General features: G+C 38.0%; 1 protein-coding gene across 2 annotated transcripts; it reads left to right on the top strand.

The window, feature by feature from the left end:
• On the top strand, window positions 1–26,268 carry ZC3H7A (zinc finger CCCH-type containing 7A). 2 transcript variants are annotated; one of them, XM_064726045.1, is made up of 24 exons: window positions 25–114; window positions 1,082–1,117; window positions 4,954–5,057; window positions 6,214–6,253; window positions 7,017–7,214; window positions 7,744–7,902; window positions 9,470–9,550; window positions 9,637–9,678; window positions 10,493–10,520; window positions 11,036–11,316; window positions 13,009–13,216; window positions 14,164–14,228; window positions 14,860–15,052; window positions 16,722–16,883; window positions 17,515–17,711; window positions 17,947–18,044; window positions 19,001–19,182; window positions 19,710–19,786; window positions 20,346–20,479; window positions 20,867–20,972; window positions 21,435–21,543; window positions 22,392–22,525; window positions 22,860–23,023; window positions 24,301–26,268. In XM_064726045.1, the coding sequence occupies exons 3-24, from the start codon at window positions 4,990–4,992 to the stop codon at window positions 24,488–24,490; spliced, it is 2,916 nt and encodes a 971-aa protein (XP_064582115.1). In that variant the 5' UTR covers window positions 25–114; window positions 1,082–1,117; window positions 4,954–4,989; the 3' UTR covers window positions 24,491–26,268. The 2 variants fall into 2 exon arrangements, with proteins under 2 accessions (XP_064582114.1, XP_064582115.1); XM_064726044.1 differs by lacking the exon at window positions 1,082–1,117 and having other exon boundaries at window positions 1–114.
• The last annotated feature ends 108 nt before the right edge of the window (window positions 26,269–26,376 follow it).

The following is a 26,376-nucleotide window of genomic DNA, read 5'->3' as shown; positions in this document are numbered from 1 at the left end:
CGGGCGGCGCGGAGGAGGCGCTGCCGCCGCTCTCGGTGTCGTTATCGCCGTCGCCGCCGTCGCGCCCGTCCCGCCGGCCCCGCCTCCCGCTGCGCTCCCGCGGCCTCACAGCAGGTACGGGCGGGGGGAGGGACAGACACACCGCATCCCGGTGCCTCCGCGGCACCCTCCGCCCGAGGAAGGAGTGCCCAGCCGCGGCCGGCCCTGTTGCCATTCCGCCCCGCTCCGGGCGCGGGGAGCCGGTCCCGCCCGTCCCTTCCCACGCCGCGGGGCCGCCGCTCCCCGCCGAGGCGGAGCCGCTGGTTCGCCGCGCCCCTCCCGCCGGGGGTCGCGTGTCCTCCCGGCCGTGGCCGCTGTCGGTCCCGCCGGAGCCGCGGCCGGGCCGGGCCCCCCGGAGGTCTCTCCCCGGCTGCCAGAGCCGAACAAAGGCGGCGGCGGGCGGGCGGGAGCGCTGGGGCGGCACAACCCGCGGGTGGGAGCTCTCCTGTTGCGCCGTGACTGGAACAAACCCCGCGGAGCGCTGACAGCGCCCGGCCGGGCCCGTCCTCTGCCCGCGGCCCCCCGGGAGTTGCTGGGCTTTCCGCGCTGACAGGTGCGGGTGACCTCGGCCGTTCCTGCAGCCCGGGCACGGTCCCGGTGCCTCCGGTGTGCCCGGGCAGCCCCGGCAGGCTGCGCTGGATGTTCTGTTACCTAAAGTCAGAACTGTCTTACGGGAAGTGGGAAAGAAACCCCAAACCAACCCCACAACCAAAACCAGCAACGAAACTCGAATATTGTCGATTGTAGTGACCAAAATCGAGTATCAGAGTTTATCTTGGTTTAAGTCCTGTTGATAAATCTGGATTTATTGGTGAGATGCTCTTCCTGCGGTTAGGTTTTTGGATCTGTCCTTTACTGAAGTATCTGAGAGAGCTGTAAACCGAAGTCTTCAAGCTCTGCTTCTTAATCTCCTAGGGAAGTGAAATGACTTCACAAAGCGTTTTTGTTCTCTCCTGTTTCTTACATGGATTTAAAAAAAATGTAGTAAAGCCGTGAAAATAGAAAATAAATCTTGAAAACTATCTTATTATTTTGTGGATAGGGAAGAAGTGGGAGGAGATGCAACTAAATACCAAAGGTAAGTAAAGAGTGGGGAATTAAGACGTCTTAATTTACTGCTATATGTTCTGTTTTCTTTTATTCAGATACTTGGTTTTGATTACAGTCAAGTTCACTTTTTAGAACTAAAAGGTGGAACTGCGTTATGTCTGTGTTAGGTGATGTTTTGAGCTGACATAACAGAATTCTGTGATTGTGGCCAGAAGTATTAGATTAAGCAGAGAAGTTTACTTGGGACTATTGAATTGTGTGTTGTGTAATGTGTTTCCTGTTTCTCCCCCAGCATCTTGCATGTTTGAAATGTCTCACAGAACAGCTCAATGATGTGTAAATATGAACATAAACTCTTTTGTGCTTTTGCTGTCTGAGGAACACATTTATTATTTACAGATTTTGTATTAAGGTCCCTGTTTTCCCTTCCTTATTTTGATGCCACTCCAAGTCTGATGAGCAGTTTACAATCTCTGTAAGGCATGCTTTAGTTTGCACTGTTGTTTATTATCTGTAATTATGCTTTTAATCTGTCAGATGACTGACACGGGCAATAAAAGGGCTTTGACAAGCGTGCTTTCTGGCAAGGTTTATTCTGTGTGCTGCATGTCCAGCTGGATCCTTGGCTGGGCTGGAGCTGGGGGTCCTGGAGGTGTTTGTGTGGGGGGCATCTCTTGGGGAAGCGATTTGGGTGTAGTGTTGATGCCGCTTCTCACTTGGCTCTGTCGAGGCAGAGTTCTGCTTTCCTGTGCCTCTGGGCTGGGAATTACCTGTGTAGCTTCTGGATCCAAATGCCTGAGTGTATGGTGCTTGCTGCTGCTGTTGGAGGTGCAGGAGGTAGCAGAGATAGGCTTTTGCTTCTAGTGGGTGAGAGGGATTTATATTGCCTGCTTCTTAGTCATATCTTCACTCCTGCTGTTCGCTTTCAGTCTTGCTCTTCTCTTTGCAGCATTCCCTTTATTCTAGGGTTTAACTTCTCTCCTTTGGAGTAGTTTTCCTATATGGAAACAGTGGTGAACTGTTGTTGGTGTTGTTTTATACACAGGCTTCTGGTTTCACAGATTCTGACAAAGTTTTGACATATGATGGTGTAGATGATGGGTTCATTTCTGTCAGAGTTGAGGGGGAGAAGGCTGGTGCTAGGATACAGAAGGGGTCTCTTCACTTGGTGTGATTTTATTCGCTAATTCAGCTGAACCACTGAGGCTGGTGGAGATCTTTCAACTGCAGTAATGACAAAATTTTCAATGTGTTTGTACTGTATAGAAATTCGAGATTCCTGTCACCCAGTAAATGTGTAAATAGTGAACTCAGTGATACCTGGCAGGAACATTTAGACTGTTTAAATGTATGTAAGTTTATTTTTCATTGAATTCTGTCCCTGCAAAAGGGGAAGGGCTGTTGCTACATAAGTGGGGTTTCATCTTGGGAAGTGGATGGATAACATTAAAAGGCAAGACATGATTGTCATCTGCCTTGTATATAACTGAGCCTTAACCTGTTTCTGGTTGCTTCAGAGGATATAAGGAAAATTTGGGGGGAAGAGATACTGTTAAAGGTGCTATCTGAAATTATTTTAAATTCTCTGCAAAATCGTCGAACATTGGGGCAATTTAATTGTCAGAGTATTCTAAGAAAAGATAATTTTTGCCTGAATATCTTGTATGCAAATGAGTAGGGAAAAAATAGAAAACTGCTTTGAATAATAAATTCCAGCACTCACATATGTTCATCATTTGCTAGCTATTCTTATGTATGCAATGCCAGTTTGTAACATTTCCATTAACTTTATTGTTGTGGAGAAATGGGATCTGCACATCCTCAAGTTCAATATATCATTCTTTAATGTTCTGTTGGAGGTGATCAATAACTGCAGGCGTCACTGTGTTGGACTTTTCTTGTGTCATTGCAAGTTGGGGTGGAATACTGGGCTTTTTTAAAATTAGTAAAGCTTATTTTAATTTTGCCCAGATTGTGGCATATGCAAGACTCTTGTGTGGCAAGGTATTACATTGTCAGCTGTTAATTCACAGGACTAAAATGTGTTTTTCAGAGCTTACTTCTGAGGGAAAACGTGCTACTATTCCTACTTTCTTTGGTTAGTGTGATAATTTCTTATTCTTACAAGACTTTGTTTGAATTCTAAAACACTAATCCATGAGTGAGTAAATAAAAATTATTCAGATGCCAAATAAAATGTCTTTAGGCATTTTAATTTCTTTGTGGATATGCTGTTATTTATTAAGACCTTTATTATATAGCAAAAGTGTAGTATATATTATTAACTTATGGAAGAAAAGGTGATGCATAAAATGATGTGAAAAACAGTTAGTTCCTCTCTAGAAAGCTGAGAAATTCCTGTTAGGGAACTATCAGAGCTGTCCATGATATTTATCTAAAAACTGAGTTTTAGTTTCATGCTTTTTTTAAAGCTTGCCCTTTCTGAGGTCACAGTGAGGTGAAATGGGGACCTTGGAGTGCTTCCAATAATTTGTTTAGTGACCTTAAGAAAATTATTCATTTTTATGCTCATTTTAGGAATGTATTGCAATAGGAATAACTTGTAATACTTGAAGTAGTCTAGACTTCATACATTTGTTTAAGGGGCTTTGAAAAGGTTTATAAACATTATAGAGCTGAAGATTCTTCAATTTGTTTCCTTATTCTAAGTCATTCGGAGAAAGCAGGGTATCTTCTGCAGCAGTTTCTGTCCTCAGTTGGGATTTTTTTTGAGTTTGCTGAGGTTAGTTTGTTTCTCATTTTACTTTGTTTTCATTCTTCTGCCGCTGATGTGAAATGGCAACCTGGCACAAAATACTGGCTTTTTTTAACTTAGTTTCAAGACTAACAGAATTGTACTGCATGTAGTTCAGGTTTTTGTTTAACTATAAATTCCTACAAAAAGTAATTTTATTCACAAAACATACACAGTTCCTCTAGCTAAAAGCCTTTTTCTGAACTTGAGTATTTTCAGACTAAAACTTTGTCCTACTGGTATTTTTTGGAAAAACAGAGTGTATTCTTACATGACAATTTGGCATAACCAAGTACAATTGTGACAGCCTTCAAACAGCCTTATATTCAAGGTTATGCAGATCATTTTAGCTTGCTTAATTTGAGCATTTGTAAATCCAGTCAATTAAAGACACAAACTGAAAAAAAAATCAGTGATCGAAATGTCAGGCTGATGATGTGGAATGAATTGAATTGAAATGTCAAGCTGGTGATGTGGAATTACCTTTGAGTATTCAGTTTTTCAAGTGAAGTCGGTGTGCAAGGTTCTCACCTTGGCTGACTGGTAGATATTCATAAAGCAGCAGTGTTTGCTTCTAATTTCACCTTAGTGCTTGGGGGATGATGAGATGCTGTAGAACCAGACTTCATGGGAGCTTTCTTATCAGTTTGGTTTTTATTAATAAATATACCAGCATCTTGAGTTTACTTCCACTTCAACAAGCAAATAAAGGAGGTGTAAAGCTCTTCCAGGGGGACAGTGTGGAAGTGCAGTTCAGCTGAGCAGTAATCCCTGAAAAGATGGGCTTGTAGCTTGGTCATTTACACTGACAGGACTCTGCATCCTCTGGAGGAAGTGAGTGGAAACCAAAGATAAATCAGAAACTGGAAGAAAGGTTTTCTGCAGAAATATTGAATGTTGTGTAACTGGGCACTGATGGGGGGATGTTGGTTGTGACCTGGGGTTCTCCCTCTGCTGCTCTGGGTGCTTCAGCTGTGTCAGGAGTTTGTGCAGTGCTCTCTGAAGCTTGGTGCAGAATCATCTTTGTACAATGGACTTGATGTGAGAGTGGCTCCTTCTGGGCCAGGTGCACACATTCTAACAGCCATTTCTCTCTGTTCCTTTTTGAGGAGTGGCATATCCCAAAAGTGGATGTTCAGGATAACATGTCCAATGTCTCGGAAGAGAGAAGCACTAGACAACAGGACATTAAGAAAGGACTCCAGTTTATAGAGTATGATTTTGTGGTTTTTATTCTTGTATTTTCATTTACATGTTTATATATATTTCTATATATATTTTTCCTTGGAATATTTGCTAGCATTAACATGTTAAACAGGGAGCAGCTTTAAAGAAAAGACAGCACTTCTCTTTGTTCCTAAACAGAGCAAATGCAAGGTGAGAGGTTATCTCTTTCTTGCCTTTGAGGGAAAAAATAGCATTTAATCTTTTTTTGTGGGTAGAAAATGTTGGTAGCCTGATAATCCACCTTAAGAATAACTACACCTAAAACTCGGTTCCTACGGAAACAGATGAGTTTGCTCACCACTACCTAAATGTTTTCACTTTCTGGAGCTAAAATTTAAGCTATTGAGAAATCATTGAGTAATTTTCATTTGGGCCAATGCCAACTTTTTTTGAAGATCCTGGCTATCTTAAAATCATTTTGAAATTTCATACTTGTTCACTGCTCATATATGGCATTCTTAGAAAACAAAAACAAACAAAAAATCAACCACCAACCAACACAAAACCCAACAAAACTTTCCCCCGCCAAAACTACTGACCATTTAAAAACTGTTTAAAAACAGAATCTCAGTTTACCTGTATGCAGAAGGAAAGGATTTCTGCTTTTCTTCCTGCAAATGCAGAAGTAAAGGCCTCCTTTCTGTCCTAGAGAAAATCTCTATTGCATGTCATACAGAAGGACTCTTAAAATTCTTGTTGTGTCATTGGTATGACTTAATTAAAATTGATGTGGGTTTTTGATAGATAATTTGTCATTTTATAGTACTTACTAGAAGGTTGCAGTTCTCTCATCTATAAAATGGCTCTGCAGGGGAAAAGAGAGGAAGGATTGCTCTTAAACAAAGAACAGTGATGTCTAAAATTCTCTAAGCATTCAAAACCTTAATACATTTTGAGCAGCAGAGTTCAGATTGACCATGTAACTTCAAAAGAAAGTAAGCCATTAGTAATGAGACAGCTCAGTTTTTTAATCAAAACTCATCTACAGCACTTTTCCTTGTTCAGTACAGGCTATGGGCAATATTCAGAGATTTGCCTGTTGCAGAAGCAAGGTTGCTTTTACTAAGAACCAGCATTCCTCAGTGTGATTGTCTTTTAAGCAATATGCATAATAAGTGAAGATTGTAATTTTTTTTTTCTAGATCCACTTTGCCCTATCCAGGGACACAAGAACAATATGAGGTAATGAAATGACTTTTTAATTTCCAGACTGGTTTTTAAATTGGTCTGTATTATTATAATTAATCTTGGTTTTAGTCATCATTTAGGTGATGATATAATATGAGTGGTGATTTTAAAAGTCTCAAAATTGAAACTGGACAGCTACTTACATTATGATACAGGTATTCAGATATTTGGGTGTCCTGAATTTACTCATACAGTAGTTGAGATGAAATACTTCTCTGCTGGTATTGTGGATGAATTTGAGGCATTAATTGAGTAAAACAATGTGCTATTCTGAGTAAAGCTCAGAGTAGCAGAGCAAAAGTAAAATAAAAGGACTTCAGTCACAGAAAGCCTCAGAACATATTTTATTTCTGTATGTGTTATGAATTTGCATCGTTTTGGCTTGTATTTTCAGACTTGTCTTTTTAGTTATTTTTCCAGTGGTAGGTGATTTCATTGGATTTGAGAACGTATTAGGTAAAAATGCTGCCATTCACATTTTGATGAAAAAACCCTTTTTGCAAAGCAGCTTTTGTGTTCTGCTTTGTCAGTTGCTATGGCTGCTGCTTGCTGAAAGAATATATGGAAAATGTATATACATCTTTGAGATGTTCTTGGAAAAATGTCAGAAGAAAAACACTAATGCAGACAAAAGTTTTGCATTTCAATCCGATTTCATGGAGTTACAAGTACAAATTTTGTATTTAAAATTTTCCTTGGGAGTATGGAAGATAAACAAGCAACTGTTGTTGATGAGTTTTTCTTTTCTTTGTTGCAGTTATTTATACGAGATCTTGTTAGAAATCTTTTTCATGAAGGAAATGATGTATATCGAGAAGGTGATTGGAGAGGATCACTGAGTCATTACACAGAGGCTATAAACATAGCTGATTATGCTAATTCAGAAGAAATCCATGTTTCTGATGATGTCTTAGAGAAGCTGCATGTGAACAGGATTGCCTGTTATTCAAATATGGTAAGCTTCTGTTTAAACTAGGATTTCTCCAGAACAGGATGCAAACAGGCTATGAAGACACAAAGTCTAGTGAGTGAAAAGCTTTTGATGGCAGTTTGAAGATTGACACGTTTCAAATCATCTCTTTGGCACATTCTTGAAAAGCTTTTTACATGTATAATTGAGGTATTTTAGTTACTAATAGTAGAATTAATAAAAGAGTCCTACAGGGCTTGGAATTTGTGGAGTCAAATTTTTATGCATTTACACTGCTGACTGCACTGAGTTGGCTGCTTTTGCTTTCTCTGTGGAACAAGATGGCTCTTGTGAAAGAGTTACATTTTCTTTGTTACTGGGTTTTACGTAATGATGGCACTGCTTGTTTTTAGTTGCCTAATTTGGTGATTTAGCAAAATTTACAAATGCACTGTGCAGTGGCCTTGGGGAGTGTTTGATAGTGTTTCAATACCTTCGTCCAATGCAGTTCAAATTCACTATTTCCATGATAGCAGTTCTGATTAGTGGCTTTTTTTCTTTTTGCTCCTCCTAGGGTTTGCATGAAAAAGTTCTAGAGGACTGTGAGGTAGCATTAAGACTGAATGAAAACAATTTCAGAGCTCTCTATCGCAAAGCCAAAGCTTTGAATGAGCTGGGAAGCTTTAAGAAGGCTTATGATGCTGTAGCAAAATGTTCTCTTGCTGTGCCACAGGTGGGTAAATTGTGTATTGGTGTTTATTTTTAAAGTTTTGAAACATACACTTATTTCAACACCAAGGTTGTTTCTTCTAGTTTGGGGTTTTTTAATGCAATAAAATATTTTTTATTCCTCTAAGCATTATTTTTTTCTTGTGGAAGTACAGACTGGAGGCAGAGATTACAGTCCCCAAGCTCAGTTTGCAATTAGCACTAGAACCACAGAATTAATTGTTAAAAATCCTCTATGACGTGAAGAGAACCACACCATAATTATAATATACATTTATTCTTTTGATAACTGCATTTTAGCTCTCCAAGTGTTTATTAACATTGCTACCAGTGCATTGTTCTCTGTGAATCACTTGCTGTGCCCCCTGACTCGGGCTCTGTGTGTGTTATCAGGCACTGGGTGGTGGAGGAGATGATGTCTAGACTGAAATGCTGGTCCTGAGGATCTGCTTTCCGTGACTGTTTGTGTGCTTGGGTTGTGGTTTTTTATTTGTTTGGGTTTTTTAGGAGCTGGAGTTCATCAAGTGCATTCCTGCAGGGCTTTAGTTATATCCAAACCCAGTTGGGTTCTCTGGGACCCTTCATAATGCAAACTGAAATGCTGTGAGTGAGGATGGTTAAGAGATTTCACTTCAGAAATGCATTTCTGATTTGAACTTACATGCTTATGGAATCTTTACGTGCTTTGCTCAAAATAGACTGATCTGATAAAATACTGACTTGCTGCATACTCACTTTGCTGCATCAGAATCACAGTGAGACACTAGACAAAGTGTTGGGCATAGGTTTTGCCTCTTGATAGAGAAGGTTTCAGTTGTCTTTCCAAAAACATAAACAGTTCATCTGAATGTGTAACTTTGGACTTTGGATCCTCACTTTGCGCCTCCAGATCTGAATGTTTTTGCTTAAGGTTAATATGCCTTTATGTAAGTTTTATAAATAGCTTTTTCTAGCTGTAGGACGTGATCTGAATACTAAATCTTAAAATATTTTAAATAGGTAGTTATAGCTGTAGGACAGAGGGAAATACAATGACATTTTTAATTCTAGTAGTATGATGCAATGCCTCCTGAAATACAGAGTGCTCATTAAATATTCATCAGTGTCATGTACTAGCTCATATGCTAATCAGGAATATGGTTCTCAATTTCTCTAAAAGCAAAACAACAAAATAAACCCCCATCCCCTTAAGGAACAAATGCCCTCCTCAAATAAACAAACAAAAAATGCCCACCCACAAAAAAGACCCCAAAAACCAAAACAAAAAACACCCAAAAAACCCCAACAAAACACTTATTTGAATTTCTCTGGCTTTGGAAAGACTTTATATTATTTTAAATTCAGATAAAAGGAAAAGGAGGATACTGTCCATTTTCTGTCAACATAGTTTTTGCTTGAGGGCAGCTGTATTTTCAGATATAGGTTTCAGTTCTGTGTTTGTGGAAGAATAAAGCTGCATTTTCAGACATCCTGCATGTAGGGATCTTGCAGAATACAGACTGAGATATAAACAGATGTCTTTGCTTGATGACAGTACATGTAAATGATGAAATTTTATTTATGTCTTTTAGGATGAAAGTGTGATTAAGCTTACTCAAGAACTAGCTCAAAAACTAGGGTTAAAAATAAGGAAAGCATATGTTAGAGCAAAGGTAAGATTTTATTTTAACATTTTATGTTGAGGTTTCCCTCTTTTGATATCAAACTTGTATTTAATGAAAGTATCTTTTCTTTGTAGCCACCCTCATCAAATTCAGTTTCTAGTGATGTATCAGCTCAGGTAAGGTTTTACATGTTCCAAGTGCAAGCTGCCTGTAAGCTACAGGGAATAATTGTTTCATTATTTCGTGATGATAAAGGGACAGTGGTGCAATTGACAGTTTATATGAGAGGCTCTTATTTGGGGCTTTGGGCTTCTGTTATGTTCAGTTTTGCTGGACACCTGTGGCAGACTAGGACATAAGATTATTATTGGAGTTATCTTTGTTGAATAAATGTTAGCTAAAAGATTAAATCCAGTGCAATGCATTTATGTATTTTTCATGTCCTGAGGCAAGAACGAAGTTAATAGATTTATTTTTTATTTTATTTAGTTGACAATTTTCAAAATGAAGGGTGCTGGGATAAAATCCCTTTTACTTACATGCATTTATCCAAATTTGATCTTTATTAGCAGCTGAACTTGCATTTATCTTGCTCTTTGTAATGTGTCTGAATAGCAGCAGTGAAGAGGAGTTCAGCTTTATCTTACAGACTTCTTTCATAGGTATATAGACAATTTAGCTGTAAAGGGATGAGGAAATGTAGGAACAGTTCATTTAAGATACCATTTAGACTCTTTCATTCCCTAAAGTGTCACTCTCACTTTGGTTGGTTGGTTGCAAATTTTCAGTGATACCATGAGTGGAATTCAGTCTGCAAATGGATGGTTTATCTAAAAAAAATTATTTGAACTTTACATTGCATTAGACTTGGTAAATTTAAGATTTTATAAAACCTAAATTTGAGAGGGCTTACATTCTTTGTCTGTAAATATGTATTTGAAAAATTTTAATGGCTCTTGTGGCTGAGAGGTATTTTTTTCTCATTTACAGAATTCTTCTGTAGAAGATATTGAGTTAGGTGAGTCTTGTGTTACATTACTAATGCTAGGGAGCTAGATATGCCCTACATATCTCACTGTATTAGGAAAATTTGGATGAAAACTCATCTGGTCATTTGAAAGTACTTAAAGTCTGATCTATTTATCTCTAAAACTGCATATTTCAGTGGCTGAGCAGATTTTGTTTGGCCTCCTCAACCTGATATGATTGTAACTGCTCCTGTAGTGATTGTGTCCATAATATCCTCTTTAATTTGAAAAAATAGGGAGGGGAGAATCTGCCAAAGATTTTAATAAAGTATCAGATCTATAACCTTTTCTTTTTGTTTTAGCTTGAGTAATAAATAAACATTGAGATGAAGATACACATAATTTGGAAGCTGATGGAAGCTGAAAACATTTAATGTGGTTTTGCTTAAATATTCTTCACATTTCTTCATTCTCCCACCCTCCACTTTGTCAGGGTAAAAGTAATGCAAGAACTTCTCACATCTTTGAACAAAGGTTCCAGTCATTCCCATCTTATCTATTTCAGATTTATCTGACCAGAAACAAGAGATAGTTTCTGCTGCTTCTTCATCAAACTTTGTTTCTGAAGTGTCCAAAGTGTCACCAGTACCTGTAGCACCTTTACCTCCTGTTATGCCTCTTCAGATGGAAAAGGTTCCTTTGCCTTCTGCAGTGTTGGCAAATGGAGGCAGTGTTTCTTTCCCTATGCCAGAAGCATGTTTAGATTGTGGAGATGGAGATATAATTATTGGAGAAGAACTTGATGAGTTACTTGATTCTGTGCCTGATCCAGATGAAAGTGTAATGGTAAGACTTTTTTATCTGTTTTCTCTCTTGAAAGACTCTCTTTAGGAGTGGGATCTCATATTTTTATCAGGTGGGCTGGTGGTGATGTTTACCTTTCCTAGTTACACTGAGCTGTCTTTGGGCATAGTCAGGTTGATTTTTTTTCAGGTTCAGATTCTTTTAAATGTGCCTGTAAGGATAGCAGGACTACTTCAAAAATACTGTTATGCTACTGCCAATGCTGCTTGGAGGAAGTACTGTGAAAAGCGAATTGGACATTTGAAGTCTGGGCTAGTGTGGTTTTTTGGGAGGTTTTTTGTGCCAATAAACCCTCTTAGAACATGAACAGTGTGTTGGAATGCTCACCCTCTAGGTGTAGAAACTATGGTTAAACATAAGCAAAAAGCTTTGCAGCAGAGCAGTACTTGGGCTGGGACCTTTGGGATGCTCAGTGGTGTCTCTGCAATCAGAACTTGGTCCAGATCCACCACCTGGCTGAACAGAGACAGACCATTGTGAGCCTGACTTTTTGTATTTTCAGAAGAGATATTAGAGAAATGCAGTTCTGTGAAGTGTTGTTCCTACTTACACCATTATGCCAGACCTAGAGCAGACTGTGAAGCCTCCAGAGTTTCAGTTTGTAGTCAAAATGAGAGCTCTGATTGATGAGCAGAGATGTCTGAACCTATTACCAAGGTTACTGACTCCCTGCTCTGGCCCTGCCAGTCATTTGGAGTATTTATTTTGTATTGCATTTGTATTGCAGTGTTAAATGAGGCTGTGGCACATTCAGTTCTGCAGTTGTGATTTTAATTCCTCATTCAACTCTGATTTACAGTTGCAAATCTTTAAATCAAAAATGCTTGAGTTTCTGATTTTCTATTTTATGCACTTAATGTTTTAGAAAATGTGTCAGAAATAGAGAAAGTAATTACTTTTAAGAGATCCTAGGATGTTTGCCATAGTGAAAGCCAGGAGGAAATACAGTCTTCCAAGAGAGACTGCAGTCTGATGGAGTGTAGAATTGAGTGAGCTGTACTGAGTGAATTGCAGACTGATAACGGGGGGAACATGGAGTTTCCCGCTGGGCAGACTCTGTGCTGACCTACTCACTCAGCAGCCAGACAAGGAGGGAGCTCCCTGGCATGGCATGAAGGGAGGGGACACTCCCCCACTTGGTATGTCCTTAACAGAAATGTGCAGAGGGATGTGTTACTTCCCATGGGAGGAAGGAATGTGACCTGGCCTTTGCAGAATGTGTTATCATTTGATTGGATCTGAGGACTTACCTCAAAGCCAACCCATACCTCTTTTGGTGTACTACAGTTTGAATCAAATTCTTTTTATTTAGAAACAAATCCTGTTGATATCTGACTCTTCCTACTCTTCCCTGGTGTCTGTGTTTTTAACATAATTTGGAAATTCAGCCATAATCTGATGGATAAAAAAAAATTCCAGATCTCTTACTTACTTAGTGTCTGGTGACTGAACCTTTAAATGTTTGCTCAGTGGGTAATGCCTTGCAGCTGGGGCATTGTTTGGGGCTTGGGTACTGCAGCTCTGTGCAGGACTGTGCTGTACCTGTCTTTGATGTTTTTCAGTAGGTTTACAAAAACTTTGCAGAAACTTCACTAAAAGAAATACTGTGGCAGATTATGTTCTTGAGGCCTTTCTTGCTTGGTCTGAACATCCCTTTTAAATTTTTTTTTCCAGCAAACTACAGGAGCCAGAGGACCCATTCCTGCAGGGACTGTGGCTCCTAGTGTACCTTTCTCTGCCTCTTTGCTGGGGACACTGCCAGTTACTGCAGGGTTTGTTCCTTCAGCTTCTCTTTCAGAAATCTTTTCACAGCCTTTGGCTTCATCACTGGAAAACTTCTGTTCACCATTAAGCACTTTTTCAATCAGTGACCCAAAAAGAGGTAAGAAATGAGTCTTAATATGTAACCTTTAATGATGATGAGAATTGTGCATGAGCCAAGTGATTTTCCTTTTTAACAAATTAATTTTCACAGCTATTTGTTACATTTAACATGTAACATTTGAGCTGTGCTAATAGTTTTTGAGTGTTGGTTATATATAAGAATTCATAAATAAAGCATTTGTTTCCTTGGGGTCTGCATAAGCATGCTCTAAGCTCCCTCTGTGTAGTTTTTCTGTATTCATTATCTAAATTTATTTGTTTCAAGTGAATAAGTTTAAAGAAGAAATACTATTCCCTCAAACTTTTTTTTTAAACAATGTTGCTCTTACAGTTAAACCATTTGTCATGATTTGGCAATAAACAAGAATTCTAAAAGGGTAATGTAACTGTGTACTCTGAAAAGGTACCAGTATTACATGCTTGGATTCAAACTGCACAGACTGTAATTATGTAGTGAAATCAGGTATGTGAAATAAGAAGATACAAGTAACAAACTACAAAAGATAAAATAGAGTTTTGTCTTTAATTATCAGTGTTACAGGACTATGCTGTCTTCAGAACAAAGCCAGATTTACAAAATAAAATAAAAAGTTAAAGAATCCTCCTACCCCTCTTTCATCTCCTCATTTTTTCATAGTTAGATATTGTTTATCTTGCTGCCCTTTTTGTACTGAACAAGTATTTCCATGTTGCTTCAGTATCTGCCAGTACTGCTGGTGGTAACCAGGTGTATATTTTGAAGATGATTGCCTAATAACTTTTCAGCCCAGATGTTTACAAGGGGCTTTTACGTAGTTAAAAAAAAACTTATTGTAGCAAACAAAAAAAAGGTTGGTGTTTGTCAAAAAACCCAAACCTCTGATATTTCTCAGGAATGATAAATTATTTTTTGCATGAGATGTTCTTGGGAACTCATTTAATTAAAATATCTTTTTATTTCTTTAGACATCTCAAGTTCAGCTCCTAGAGATGGAACACCAACACTTAACAGCAATAATTCCCCATTGTTTGTACGTATTTTTCATGTTTTTGCTCACACCCTTGGAGGCTTTACACAAATCTGCATTTTTACAGCTGAAGTTTCTATTTTTAGAAAAATAGCACTTCTACCATTAAAAGTGGGTTCTGGCTGTGGGAACTTAGGGAATGGTAACAAAAGAAAAAATGTATGGAGGTTGTTTTATGTGTGCAGATTTTGACTGATGTCACGGCCATTATTCTGTTTTGAGGAACTTGCTGTAAAATACTGTTGAATTGTAAAATAACTAATATAAAATCCCTTCTGATCTGAGTACCAAGCACTAGGCATCCTGAAGAGCTGTCCTAGTAGAGGAACAGAGCAGATGCCCCTGTGTGTTTGAGGATAAGGACTGAATCCTCAGGAGCCAGGAGGGAGGGATAATTAGTAATAATTAATAATAATTAGCCTCACAAAGGCTGCTGTTCTGCCTGTACCTGGCTGGCTCTTGTTTTATGCTTAATTTGTGCTGTGTGTGTGGCCTGTGTAAAATCTCCATGTCGTTTCTCAGATGTGTGTTTGAAGTTCATATTATGGCTATGAAGAAAAATTTCTGTAGGTTAAATTTTAGTTGTAGATAAATACATTCTATGTATCAAGTAAAATATGCTTTCTTTCAACAGATAAATGGTCCTAGTAGTTTGTTTGGATCTGAAAATTACATGGGAATTGCAGGCCAAACTAGAAATGACTTTTCCAATGTTTTTAGCAGTACAACTGCTAATATACCTGTATCTCCAGCACTGGCAGGAAGGAACCCACTGGAAGGCACACATGAGCTAAGACAGGCCTGCCAGTTATGCTTTGTCAAAAAAGGTAAGGAGCTATTGGACTTGATGGGGTTGATTTATTTTTTTCTTTTAATTTAAAAACATATATTTAAAATATTAGTGCTCCTAATTTAACACTGTTGGCTTCTAAACTATGTTCATCCTGACTTGTTCTTTGCAGATGTAGCACGATCTTATGATTGGTGAAATATTTCAACCACTGTTTTATCTTCTTTCCTCTTGTCTTTATTTCTTGTCCTAATAGATTTCTTGATTTCTAAACCCAGCACAAATCACCCCACGCTTTCCCTGTGTGTAAGGTCATTCACATTCTGTATCCCCTTTCCTCCCAAACCCCAGGGTACTGTGAAGAATGACACCTTTGCTCAAGACTAAATAAAACTTGCAATACTCTCTCTGATTGGCCATGGGGAATTGAACTGCAGTTCAAAGTACCTGGTAACCTTCACATCCCATCTGTTTTATTGTTCTTTCAAACTAATTCTAAATCATAATCATGAGGCTTCCAAACCTTAGTAATAATTAACTCCACTGTATTGACTTAAAGGAGCTTAACCAGTATTGGTCATTAATATAACTAATCTTTTAGGCCTCAGCTGTTGCTGTTAAACAGAGCCATAGTTTAAAGGCAATAGCTTCTATTAAAACTAATCTTAAAAATAAGCATTGTTTGAAGTTACAGGTATCATTGATATCAATATACTAATAAAGAATTGTATTGAGATCTTTAGGGGGATGACTTTTGTACCCTTAAGAATTTCCATACTAGTTTAAAATTATTTTTACTAGAAAAATCCACAAATGACGTTTGAAAAACCATAGAACATGTTCTGCTAAAGCTGGAGCTATAACATATTGGTGAGAATACTTAGCATGTTCCTAGCTTCACTTTTTGTGTCAATGCATCTGCTTCCTCTGTTTCTTTCCATCTCTATCAAAGCCTTTAAGTGTCTCCTGCTTTTACTGCCTCTTGAAATTACACTGTTCCATCATCTTCTTGTCCAGAGAAAACTGGGTCATGCTCTTGTTTTTCAGTCTCATGAATAGCAGAATTCACTGAGCCTTGCTCATCTTCAGATTCTCTTCCTGATGTCTTCATTTAGTACCATCCTAAAGAGAGAGTTTGAAGCTAGGTGTATTTTTATTTCCAAAATCACAAAGTTCTGGGATTGGCATTTATCTGTTTGGCACATGTGAACTTCCTACCAAGTGTGTTTTGTCCCTGAGGATAGTACCTCTCCTAATAAAATAAATGTTGAAGGTTAAGAGAGCCATTTACTGATCACTGGAATCCATCTGCATTGCCTTACTATACATAACAATTTAAGTTTTAAACAACTTTTATTGGAATGGATACTTTGTAATTTGAAAAAATGCAGCAATTTGCTGACCCCAAGAAACGTTAAGGTTGTATCACAACATCCCTCCCGAAATATAAAATAACTTGTGGGTTTTTTCTTGCTGAGACTGCCTTTTGTAAGTATTTGTTGGTTTGTTTTTTGGTTTTTTTTTTCTGTTTTGCTCAAAATGGTGGTTAATGACTTTTGGTTCTTCAGAGCTGCTGGTGCAAGTAGGAATTCTATACAATGTGTTTGTTTACTTTGCTTTTGGGCTTCTGTGCCAGTGTGTGTATGGACATGTTCATGTTTGATGCAATTTATGCCAATACAAGCAATTTTCTGTGGTTGTTTCAGGTCCTAAATTATTGGATTATGCTTACCATCCCAATTTAGAACATAAATGTAAGAAGGATATTTTAATTGGCAGAATAAAAAACTCCGAAGATAAATCATGGAAAAAAATACGTCCAAGACCAACAAAGACACAGTATGTGGGGCCATATCATATATGTAAAGGTAGGTGCTACAGAGGGAACCTGGTAATGCCTGTGCTCAAAGTAATGCAATTTAGCTTTTCCATAGTGAAGTATAGAAGGAATTTTTATTTATGCTTATGGGAGATGGAGAAGGAAGTTCTGGGTTGTTTATAACTTCAAAGGCTGTAAGGAGAGCCATATCTTGACCACTAATATGATTATTCAGAGGACAGGCAATGTACTTCTGTACTGTTCTCCATCAGGAATAATTTTGCTTTTGAGTGTTGGGTGATTAAACGCAGCAAAAAAGAAGCATTTTTGTTATTAGACTTTTGCAATGTGAACCTCTAATTAGGATGTAAGCAAGATGACTTGTGGGTTAATGAGCAGCTTTATTTGAGCAGAGGGTATTCTTGGTTCTTGGCATCATTGCCCTAGATTAGTGCAGGATAGTTGATAGAGGTGTGCATTAGCTGTTTTGATGAGTTTTACATTTTCACCAAGTCATTCAGCATAATATTTTGCTTCTGTTAGATTTAAGTGACAAATGAACAGCAGCTCTCTGTACTTCTTTATTAAAAGTATTTGAAACTGATATAGTGGAAGTTTTAAGATGAATTTCCAAGTACAGCTGTGTAAAAGCAGTGCTCTGTTTGATGCTGTCCTTTGAGATGTGGCTGCTGAGGAGGAGTGCAGGTACCCAGGGCACTGCACCTTCGCCTACTGCCAGGAGGAGATCGATGTGTGGACGCTGGAGCGCAAGGGAGCCTTCAGCAGAGAAGCTCTCTTTGGAGGACCTGGGAAGATCAACTTGACTGTGTCCCAACTTCTTCAAGAATACCACGGATTATTTATGTTTCTTTGTGAGGTGCTGCTTTATTTCTTGTAACACAATAAAAACAGTAATAGATAATTAAAATATGTGGAAAGAAATGCGTTGGTTCGTGCATGACGGTTTTGTAACTTTTGGAGCAGATTTCAGTAATTATCTGGCTGCCTTTAGATTAGAGACTAAATGCAGTATCTGTTAAAATCTTTAGTGTAAGGTATATTTTTAATTTTCTACAATATATACCATAAAATTACTTGTTTTTCTATTCCAGAAATGTTTTGATCACAAGCCCAGAATAATAAGCAAAAGGAACAAAGATAACTCATCTTCTTGTTCTCACCCTGCTATGCATGACTTTGAAGATAACAAGTATGTTTGAAGTATCATCTCTATAAGTTGCAATTTAAAAGCAAGGGCAGTTTTTAATACTGATTTTGATTTCTTACCTGTTGGTCAACTTCCCTGCTAACTCTTACACTTTGGCAGTATAGGCAAGAGAGACTTAAAGAGCAAGGTTTGACAAATATAAGCAAGTTAAAGTGAGCTCTTTCTTTATCAGTCATTCAAAATTAGTGGTGTCTACCCTCATCTTTGAATATTATGGGATTTGGTGTCAGGTTGTTTATAGCTTATCTACCTGGTGAGCTGTATTGCTCTAAATAGATGTGTAATGTTAAATTAAAACAGCAAAGTTGCTCTTTCTTTGATACGTTTTGCTAATTTTGCTGTAGTTTTAACTCAGGCTTACCTTAATTACAGTGTATAAAATACTTGATAAAAAAGTGAGAGGAGTGTTTTTAATTGTTCTTGGAAAGTTTAAAAAGTTTTATTGTTGTAATAATATAAATTAAGTTTTGGAGAATTAAGAGACTTTTGTCTTTGTATGATGTAAGAGTTAGTGGGAGCATTGGAATTGCTTTGTTTGTATTGAGGAAGCACTGCTGCTGCAAGAGCTAGGCTGTTACTGTTCTGCATCACCTCTTCCTTAAATGGTGCTCTGTAAATATTCCTTTATAGTACATGGGTTAGTAATTAGATCAGGCTATATACTTGAAAGTGGGCATGACCTGCTTTCCTTCTTGGAAACCAGTGATGCAGCTGGATTGAATTCAGTAATGCTTTGCAGAAGAGGGACTCTGGGTTCCCAAGAGTACTGTTGGGTGCTGTTCAGTGTGTTTACTCAGCCTCGAAACAATGCTTAGGTGTGACCTCCTTGTGGGAACTTTGCTTTCTGATTTCAAGTAAAAAGTGTTTAATGGATATTTGAACAAGCTGCGGTGAAGGATGGTTATTTTAAAGAATATCTAAAACTGTTTTCAAATCAGGTGCCTTGTCCACATTTTGCGAGAGACTATGGTGAAGTATTCCAAAATCCGCCCCTTCCAAGTTCGGTGTCAGCTGGACCTGTGCAGACATGAGGTGAACTATGGCTGCTTACGAGAGGATAAATGCTTTTATGCTCACAGTCTGGTAGAGCTTAAAGTCTGGATAATGCAAAAGGAATCAGGTATGTTTAGTAAAATGCTCATTTTGCTCTTCACTGTATTGCTACCCCTTCCTTTTGTTGACTCCCTCTGAAATTAGCAGCTTGGGATCAGTGCAGGAAGCAAGCAGGAGCAACCTGGTGCCTCTCAGCTTGCATTTTGGAGAGGTACAAAGAGTGTAGGTTTTATAGTTACATTGGCATTAGAGCTCTAGTGCATTACATTTCAGTACTGAAAGATGCACCTTAACTTACATGAGCAGTCTGTAATTTAAAAACCTTGTATGCTTTCCATTGGGATGATACAGCCAACATTTCTGGTTTGGATGCCCTCACAGTGTTCTTAAATGTGTATGTGAGTATGGACATAACATCATATCTGTGATGTAAGGGCATATCATGTATATCACACATGTGTGAACAGTTACACAATACACAAAAAGAAAAATGAATCAAAGATTTGGGGCTTCAGTAGCATTCCAGTTTGAGCCTGTCTGTAAGGCTGCAACAGTCATAAGTACTTTTCAAAGACTGTTTCCCTTCCTTTACAGGTATTTCACATGATACTATAGTTCAAGAATCAAAGAAGTACTGGCAGAACATGGAAGCTAGTGCACATGGATCACAGGTATTTTCAGTTTTCCATTCAACTAATTTTGCAGTGACTGTGGTAGTAATACTTTTTTTAATGTGTGTATATAATGTAGCTTATTATAGAAATTACTTTTTTAATGATTTCCAAATAATCTCTTTCAGTATAGGCTTTCTTCAGCTTGCTCACTTGGACTAAAATGCCTGCTTTGTTGCTGTGCATCTCCTTTTTTACTTTGCTTGTTCTGTCCCAGGTGGAACATAAAATGTAAATATAAGTTCAAAGTCAGCTGCTCCAGGGCAATTAATTATCTTTTCAATATGTAGCACTTTTATGCGTTTAGTTTGTGCACATTATCACAACTTCAGGGTACATATACCTAAGTCAGAAATAAATTCAATGAAAAAATGGGTTTGTTTAGAAGTGTCTAGTTTGAAATGACAAGCTGAGCTATTACAAGAAATGCAGTGTATATCTGCTTCCCAACATGTGTTGGAATCTCTGCCATAGGGGGTAATTAACAATTATGTATGATATTTTTGCAGGTAAAAAAATACCTTTTATTGTTGTTGGTTTTGTTTTTTTTTTTCTTAAGATTCTTGGGAACCAAATGAAATATGGATCACTTAATTTGAAGATGAAGTTTGTCTGTGGGCAGTGCTGGAGAAATGGTCAAGTTAGTGAGCCAGACAGAAACAAAAAATACTGTAGTGCAAAGGCAAGACACCCGTAAGTAAGATCAGTGAAAGTTCTGCTGTTTAGTCTGCCATTTAAAATCACTTCTGGGAAGCTGTTGCTTCTTAGGAAAGAGTCATACAGGGAATTATAAAACCCCAAACATACTGATGTAAAACAGAGTTATCTCTTCTGTGGTATGCTTATAATTGGTACTGAGAGAACACTTTGATGGCTACCAAAGTGTTTGTGTTTTGGTTTTGGAGGTTTTGTATTAAGAGTTTTGGTCAATGTTCTGTAGAACTTCATTAAATCTTAAATACATGGTGAAAGCTTCAAAAATAAACTGTCTGAGCTTTCCTGGTTGTGCTTTTGTGCAGAAATTGTGTTGGTTTCTTTTTTTAATAGTATTTTCTTTGATTGAATGCTTGTGGTTTCCAGATGGAGCAAGGATCGCCGTGTGGTGCTGGTGATGTCTAATGAACGGAAGAAGTGGATGACCATTCGTCCTCTGCCTGCAAAGAAACAAGTGCCTCTGCAATTTGATGTATGTTAACTTAAAACTAATGTTTTGGTTAAGAAAATAGATAATAGTCACTGGAAAATGCTGGCAATTGGGCTGGTTTCATCAGTTCTGTAGAAATTCCCATGGGAGTTGGTAGGAAAATGTTCATAGTGTTCCTACAATGTTCAGCCTTAGGAAAGCACTGATCTCATGTTACTACTGAAGTCCTTACTTGTCAGTGGAAGAAAATATTTCTGAAATTATTTATACATATCTGGGGTCTGCTAGTGTGATAGGAGGCAAAAAGCACTCATAGTACTTGCTTCCAGCAGTTCTCTATTTCTAACTATAAATGAGGCTTTTTGTAAAATAAACATTTTATTTTTCACATTATATAAATGTTTGGGAGGGGAAACACTATCCAAGACTGAAAAAAATACAAAAATTCTACTAGCATCGATTCTGCTTTATATTCTTAAGGATTTCTCTAAATTCATGTTCCAGTTGTGCAATCATATTGCTTCAGGCAAGAAATGTCAGTATGATGGAAACTGCTCATTTGCTCACAGTCCTGAGGAGAGAGAGATGTGGACCTATATGAAGGAGAACAGCAGTAAGTAGAGGACTAAATCTAGTGTGTTGTAAATCCAACTGTTCTTTTCATTCTTGTACTTAATTGCTTTTTAATCTAATTTCTTTCATTATCTCTTATAGTAAACCTTGCAGGTGCCCTTGTCTTTGAAATTAAATAAACCCAGACCAGGCATTCAAAAATAGTATTGAATAAAAATAGCTGTGTTGTGTATTCACTGCTTGATGGGTTTTCTAACAATAAAGTAGCCTGTGTTGTTTTTTTAGGTGTCTTAGAAATACTGATCCTTGCAGCAGTATTAGTTAGTGTTTGTATTGCCATGTGCACACACATGGATTCATGGAATTACATGTGGGGGAAACTATTTGCAGAACAATCCCCCCAGTGTATTTAGTGGGAATTGCCATTCCCTTTTTGTGGCTGACTTTACTATCCCATCAGTGTTACTGGGGAGAAAGCATCAAAAATCAGAAGTAATAAATGACATAAATTATCAGATCATGGTCTGGTCTGCAAGAAAGCAAACTAAATTTACCAAAAGCTGTAGCACACATGAGATTAGTTCTTTGAAATTCAGTATTGATATGCAGCAGCAGAGTTGCTGTCTGTACTTTGGGTGCCCATTCAGGAACCTGTAATCTCTTGCTGCCCCCTCAAGAGACACAGAGGGCTTTTGGTAAGGAGCCAGAGATGCCTCTTCCCCTGCTCTTAATCTCTGAACTGTGTAACTGTCAACATTTGTTTCCTTCCCTTTTTGTTCTTAGAATAGGTGGGGATTGAATTATGCTCACAAACTCAGTCGTTTATCTAGTGTTCTCAAACTCTTGCCTTAATTGCTAATTACTTATTTTAGCTTCTGCTCTCATTAGTTCAAGACTTGGAGCAGTTGTATGACATATGGCTAAAAACTCAAAAACCAGAAAAAGGAGATGATACAGCTGCTCAGGCAAGCAGAGAAAATGGGAAGCAAATTCATATGCCAACTGACTATGCTGAAGTTACAGTAAGTAATCATGGGTATAATTCAAATCCTAGCATAACGGGGTTTGTTGGGTTTTTTTTTTCCCCAGTCAGTAATTTAGGTTGTTTCCCTTATTTCCTTGGTGCTTCCTTAGACCATAGATAACTACACTAAATGTAACTGACACTGTGCATCAGTTCTTCTAAAGCCAGTGGAGGTTATAAACTTTAGGTGATTGTTTATATAATTGTGTCTGTTTAGGTAAACAATATCCTGCTGGACAACATAAAGAAAACATTCAAAATGTATTAGGATAAGTTCTGTCCTTACAGCATTGAATTTGCAACGTTTTGTTTTCAAATTCCTTGTAAAACAGGTGGATTTTCACTGTTGGATGTGTGGGAAGAACTGTAATAGTGAGAAGCAATGGCAGGGTCACATTGCTTCAGAAAAGCATAAGGAGAAGGTTTTCCACACTGAGGATGATCAGAACTGCTGGCAGTATCGCTTTCCAACTGGATATTTTAGCATTTGTGATAGGTATGTAAGATGGCAAAAATGCTGAAAAATTACAGTTCATAGCTTAAATAATTAAGGCAGTTACTAGTTCTGACAAAGTTTCTAGTATTTCTTGATTTGCATACATCTTTCAGCAAGGAATTAAGTAATTAACAGTATTTTAACATGATAGAACTCAGGGAGTGACAAGGTGCCTAATTTTGGAACAAAACTAACTGCCTGTGTGATGTTAATGGGTGGTAGCAAGTTCATTGCAGCTGTGTGAAGTGAATATTGTTGGTATTATTACAAGTTTCCTTAGGCATCTGTGTATTAATTAGAGCCCAAGAACAGTGCCTAGCTGGACAGTGATACTGGAGCTTTAAGGCAAGTAGAAATAATGTTAGCATCAAACTAAATTTGTTAAAATTAAGTATTTGTCGCTAGAAATTATTTATGAATAGGTGGAAGAGGACTTCCAAGATCTGTTGGTTTTTTCCAGAACTGGTTGTATGTTTTGCTGCTCCCTTTAATTCTTCAGTGCAGCCTGTTTTACCTGACTTCATTAGATGTTTTTTGTAAATCTGTTTGTAAATATTTTGTAAATTCCTTCCACTGTTGGAGTCCTTTTGGAAGGCTAAAAACTTTTGAATCAAGAATTCTGGAGTTTAAAGTTCAGTTTGCTGGTACAGATGCCTTTGTTATTCCATTTTTAGTTGAAGATTTTGAGTGTCTTGTAGATCTTGAGAAACTGCATAGCACAGAAAGCAAGTTATTTTTTATTTGCAGTCTTTCCATGAAAACTTACATGTCTCTTTACTAAATTTTTAAGTAGCATTCTAAATGTATTTGCTTTGAACATAACAGACCTTGGATATGCAGCATAAAGTGAATACAAACTGGCACGTTAAGGTGCTCTGAATATTCTAACCTCAAATTTAGTTAACAAGGGTAATTAATTAATTGGATTTTTTAAACAATAGTCGTTCTTTAACTTAGTAAGTTAAATGGTGAGGTATTCATTAACATGATGAACTTGATGATTTCAAGCATTAAGTGTCTCAATCTAAGTAGGAACATGAAGAATAGAAAGAAAAGAGCCATGTGTTACCCTCTATATATTTGTCAGCTGGGAAACAAAAATACAACCAAATGCTAAACAGAGTTAGTGTCGTCTAACTTTTAAAAGTATATACTCTTCCATTTATTTTTGGTCCTTACTATGCAGTTTATTTGAAAAACTTGACCTGAAGAAAAGATAGACACAGTAGAGATCATGGTAATTCTGTGAAAACACTGTTCAAAATCTGTCTTAACAGATATATGGCTGGTACTTGCACTGAAGGAAACAACTGTAAATTTGCCCATGGAAATGCTGAACTCCGTGAGTGGGAAGAACGAAGACAAGTTTTAAGAATGAAACTCAGCAAAGCAAGAAAAGACCACTTGATTGCTCCCAGTGATAATGACTTTGGAAAATATAGTTTTTTGTTTAAAGATTTAAACTAATACTGAGATGACACATACATGTTATCAGCTGGAAGCATAAACCAGAAAATTTGACAATAATCAAAAGCATGTGACAGAAAAGCTGCAGGTTTTCTGCTTTTATTGGCATACATTGTTCCTCCTGAACAGCAAAGTATGGTAGATTTAGGGGGATGGAGCAGACCTGTCTATGCTCTCATGAAACAGAGTGGTGATTAAAAAAATCTGAAGTATTATGTGCTTACTCACCTCCTGTTGGACAGAAAGTTAGGAAATAGAAGGGGGAAGAGTGGTTATAATATCTAGGAAGCCCCCTAGTCTCAGACCTTCAGTTGAAAAACTTCAAGGTATCAAGGTATTGCAAAAGAGAGTGTTAGTGGGCTAAGAAAATGATGGATGAAAATTCTTCAGATCTTTTAATGGAGAGGATTTGTTTAAAACAAAGTTTGCTACTTATCTATATGTAGGTTGCTAAAAATGATTTTCTTATTAAAGATTTTAAACAAAATAACCATTTAACTACAATATACGTTGAATGGGTATTTTTTCTCTATTTGTATGTTTCAATATAATTTACTGAAAAAGGATCTTGAGAGGAAAAAAGTATTAATTTTTGAAAATGAAGTAGTTAAAATTCTGTTTCTTGGTCTTTGCTGTTTAAATGATGATTTTGAAAGATTACACTTGTATGTCAGTATTGTGTATTATTGTATGGACTAATGTTGCCTGTAATAAAGAGAACTTTACACAAAGCTGTTTTCTGCATGTAGCCTCTCAGGATTGAGATTTTGTAAAAACAATGATTTGCCAGTTAGCAAAAGCTTGAGCACCTGTAGCTAAACATACACTGAGTTGGTATTTGTGTCGCTAGTGGCTCGTTTGCAGTTCTGTATTGTCATTAGCTCATGCTGAAGTAACAGAAATGGCCAGTAAGTTGTGATATAGGCAAGCAGTTTGGAGCTACGTGGTGCTGGGACACGTTTTCAGCCTTGGACATGGACATGAACACATGAACCACTGCCTCAGCTGCACGGTGGATGGTGCTTCCCATTGCCTTTCCTGCAGAGCACAGGAAATGGAAAACAAGTTGCAGGCTGAGGTGACTCCTGACTGCTGAGCCTTTGGGCTTTCCAGTCCCTGGAGCTTCTGTTGTGTTTTGGCTTCTCTGCAGATCCTGCTTTCTGCTTTCTTTGGGTTTGCTTATTTCCTTTTTTTTTTTAATCCCAACTAAGTTTCTTTCAGCCATTCATTCAAAATAACTAAAACTAGGTTTCTTCCCTTCCTTCTCCTCCCCCCTGGTTACTTTTCTCTGTTCCTTACATAATTAGAAGAGCTTTAACAATGACCTCAGTAGTTCGAATGTAGTCATTGGGCATACATTGGCTGTGTAAAAAGTGTTGAACCAAAGTTCAGTGATAACCCATACATGACATGGATGCTGTGTCCCTTTCACTTCACAAAAGCACAACAAATTTGAAACCAACCCCTCGTGTGCTTCAGCCTTAGCTTGGGGCTCTTGCGAAGTGACTGCTCCTCCCAGGCTGGGTTCGGACGCTGGAGTAGGACACGAGCTTGGTGCTGGAAATGCCACCTGCTGCAGTGCTGATTTTTTACATTGTTTGTAATAAAGTGAGTGTGAGACAGAGTACTGTGGACACTGTTATTTGTGTGACAAAACCTGATTGTATCGTGTGCCTTTCTGAATTGTTTTCTCAATTTGATGCTTTCATTGTTTAATGTAAGTGCTCTGTAAATCATTGGAAGTAATTCTAGACAAAACTAAACATGACATCCTTGTTCTCTAAGGCCGGTGTGAAATCTTTCCTGCTGCGGGGTGGGGCTGTTGGGGAATAGCAGCTGCTGGGGGGTCGGGGATTATCCACGGGCTGATCCCGGCCGGGGGCCTG

The sequence above is a fragment of the Zonotrichia leucophrys genome, chromosome 14 (assembly GCF_028769735.1).
Source record: "Zonotrichia leucophrys gambelii isolate GWCS_2022_RI chromosome 14, RI_Zleu_2.0, whole genome shotgun sequence".
Taxonomy (NCBI): domain Eukaryota; kingdom Metazoa; phylum Chordata; class Aves; order Passeriformes; family Passerellidae; genus Zonotrichia; species Zonotrichia leucophrys.
Note: the sequence above shows the minus strand (reverse complement) of the source record. Positions and strands in the feature narration are given on the sequence as shown.

Excerpts from the sequence above, each read along its gene's own strand:
- ZC3H7A (XM_064726044.1), top strand. The coding sequence starts at position 4,990 with ATGTCCAATGTCTCGGAAGAGAGAAGCACTAGACAACAGGACATTAAG. Across the intron at positions 21,544-22,391 it reads CTATATGAAGGAGAACAGCA|TTCAAGACTTGGAGCAGTTG; the intron begins GTAAGTAGAGGA and ends TGCTCTCATTAG. Across the intron at positions 22,526-22,859 it reads CTGACTATGCTGAAGTTACA|GTGGATTTTCACTGTTGGAT; the intron begins GTAAGTAATCAT and ends CTTGTAAAACAG.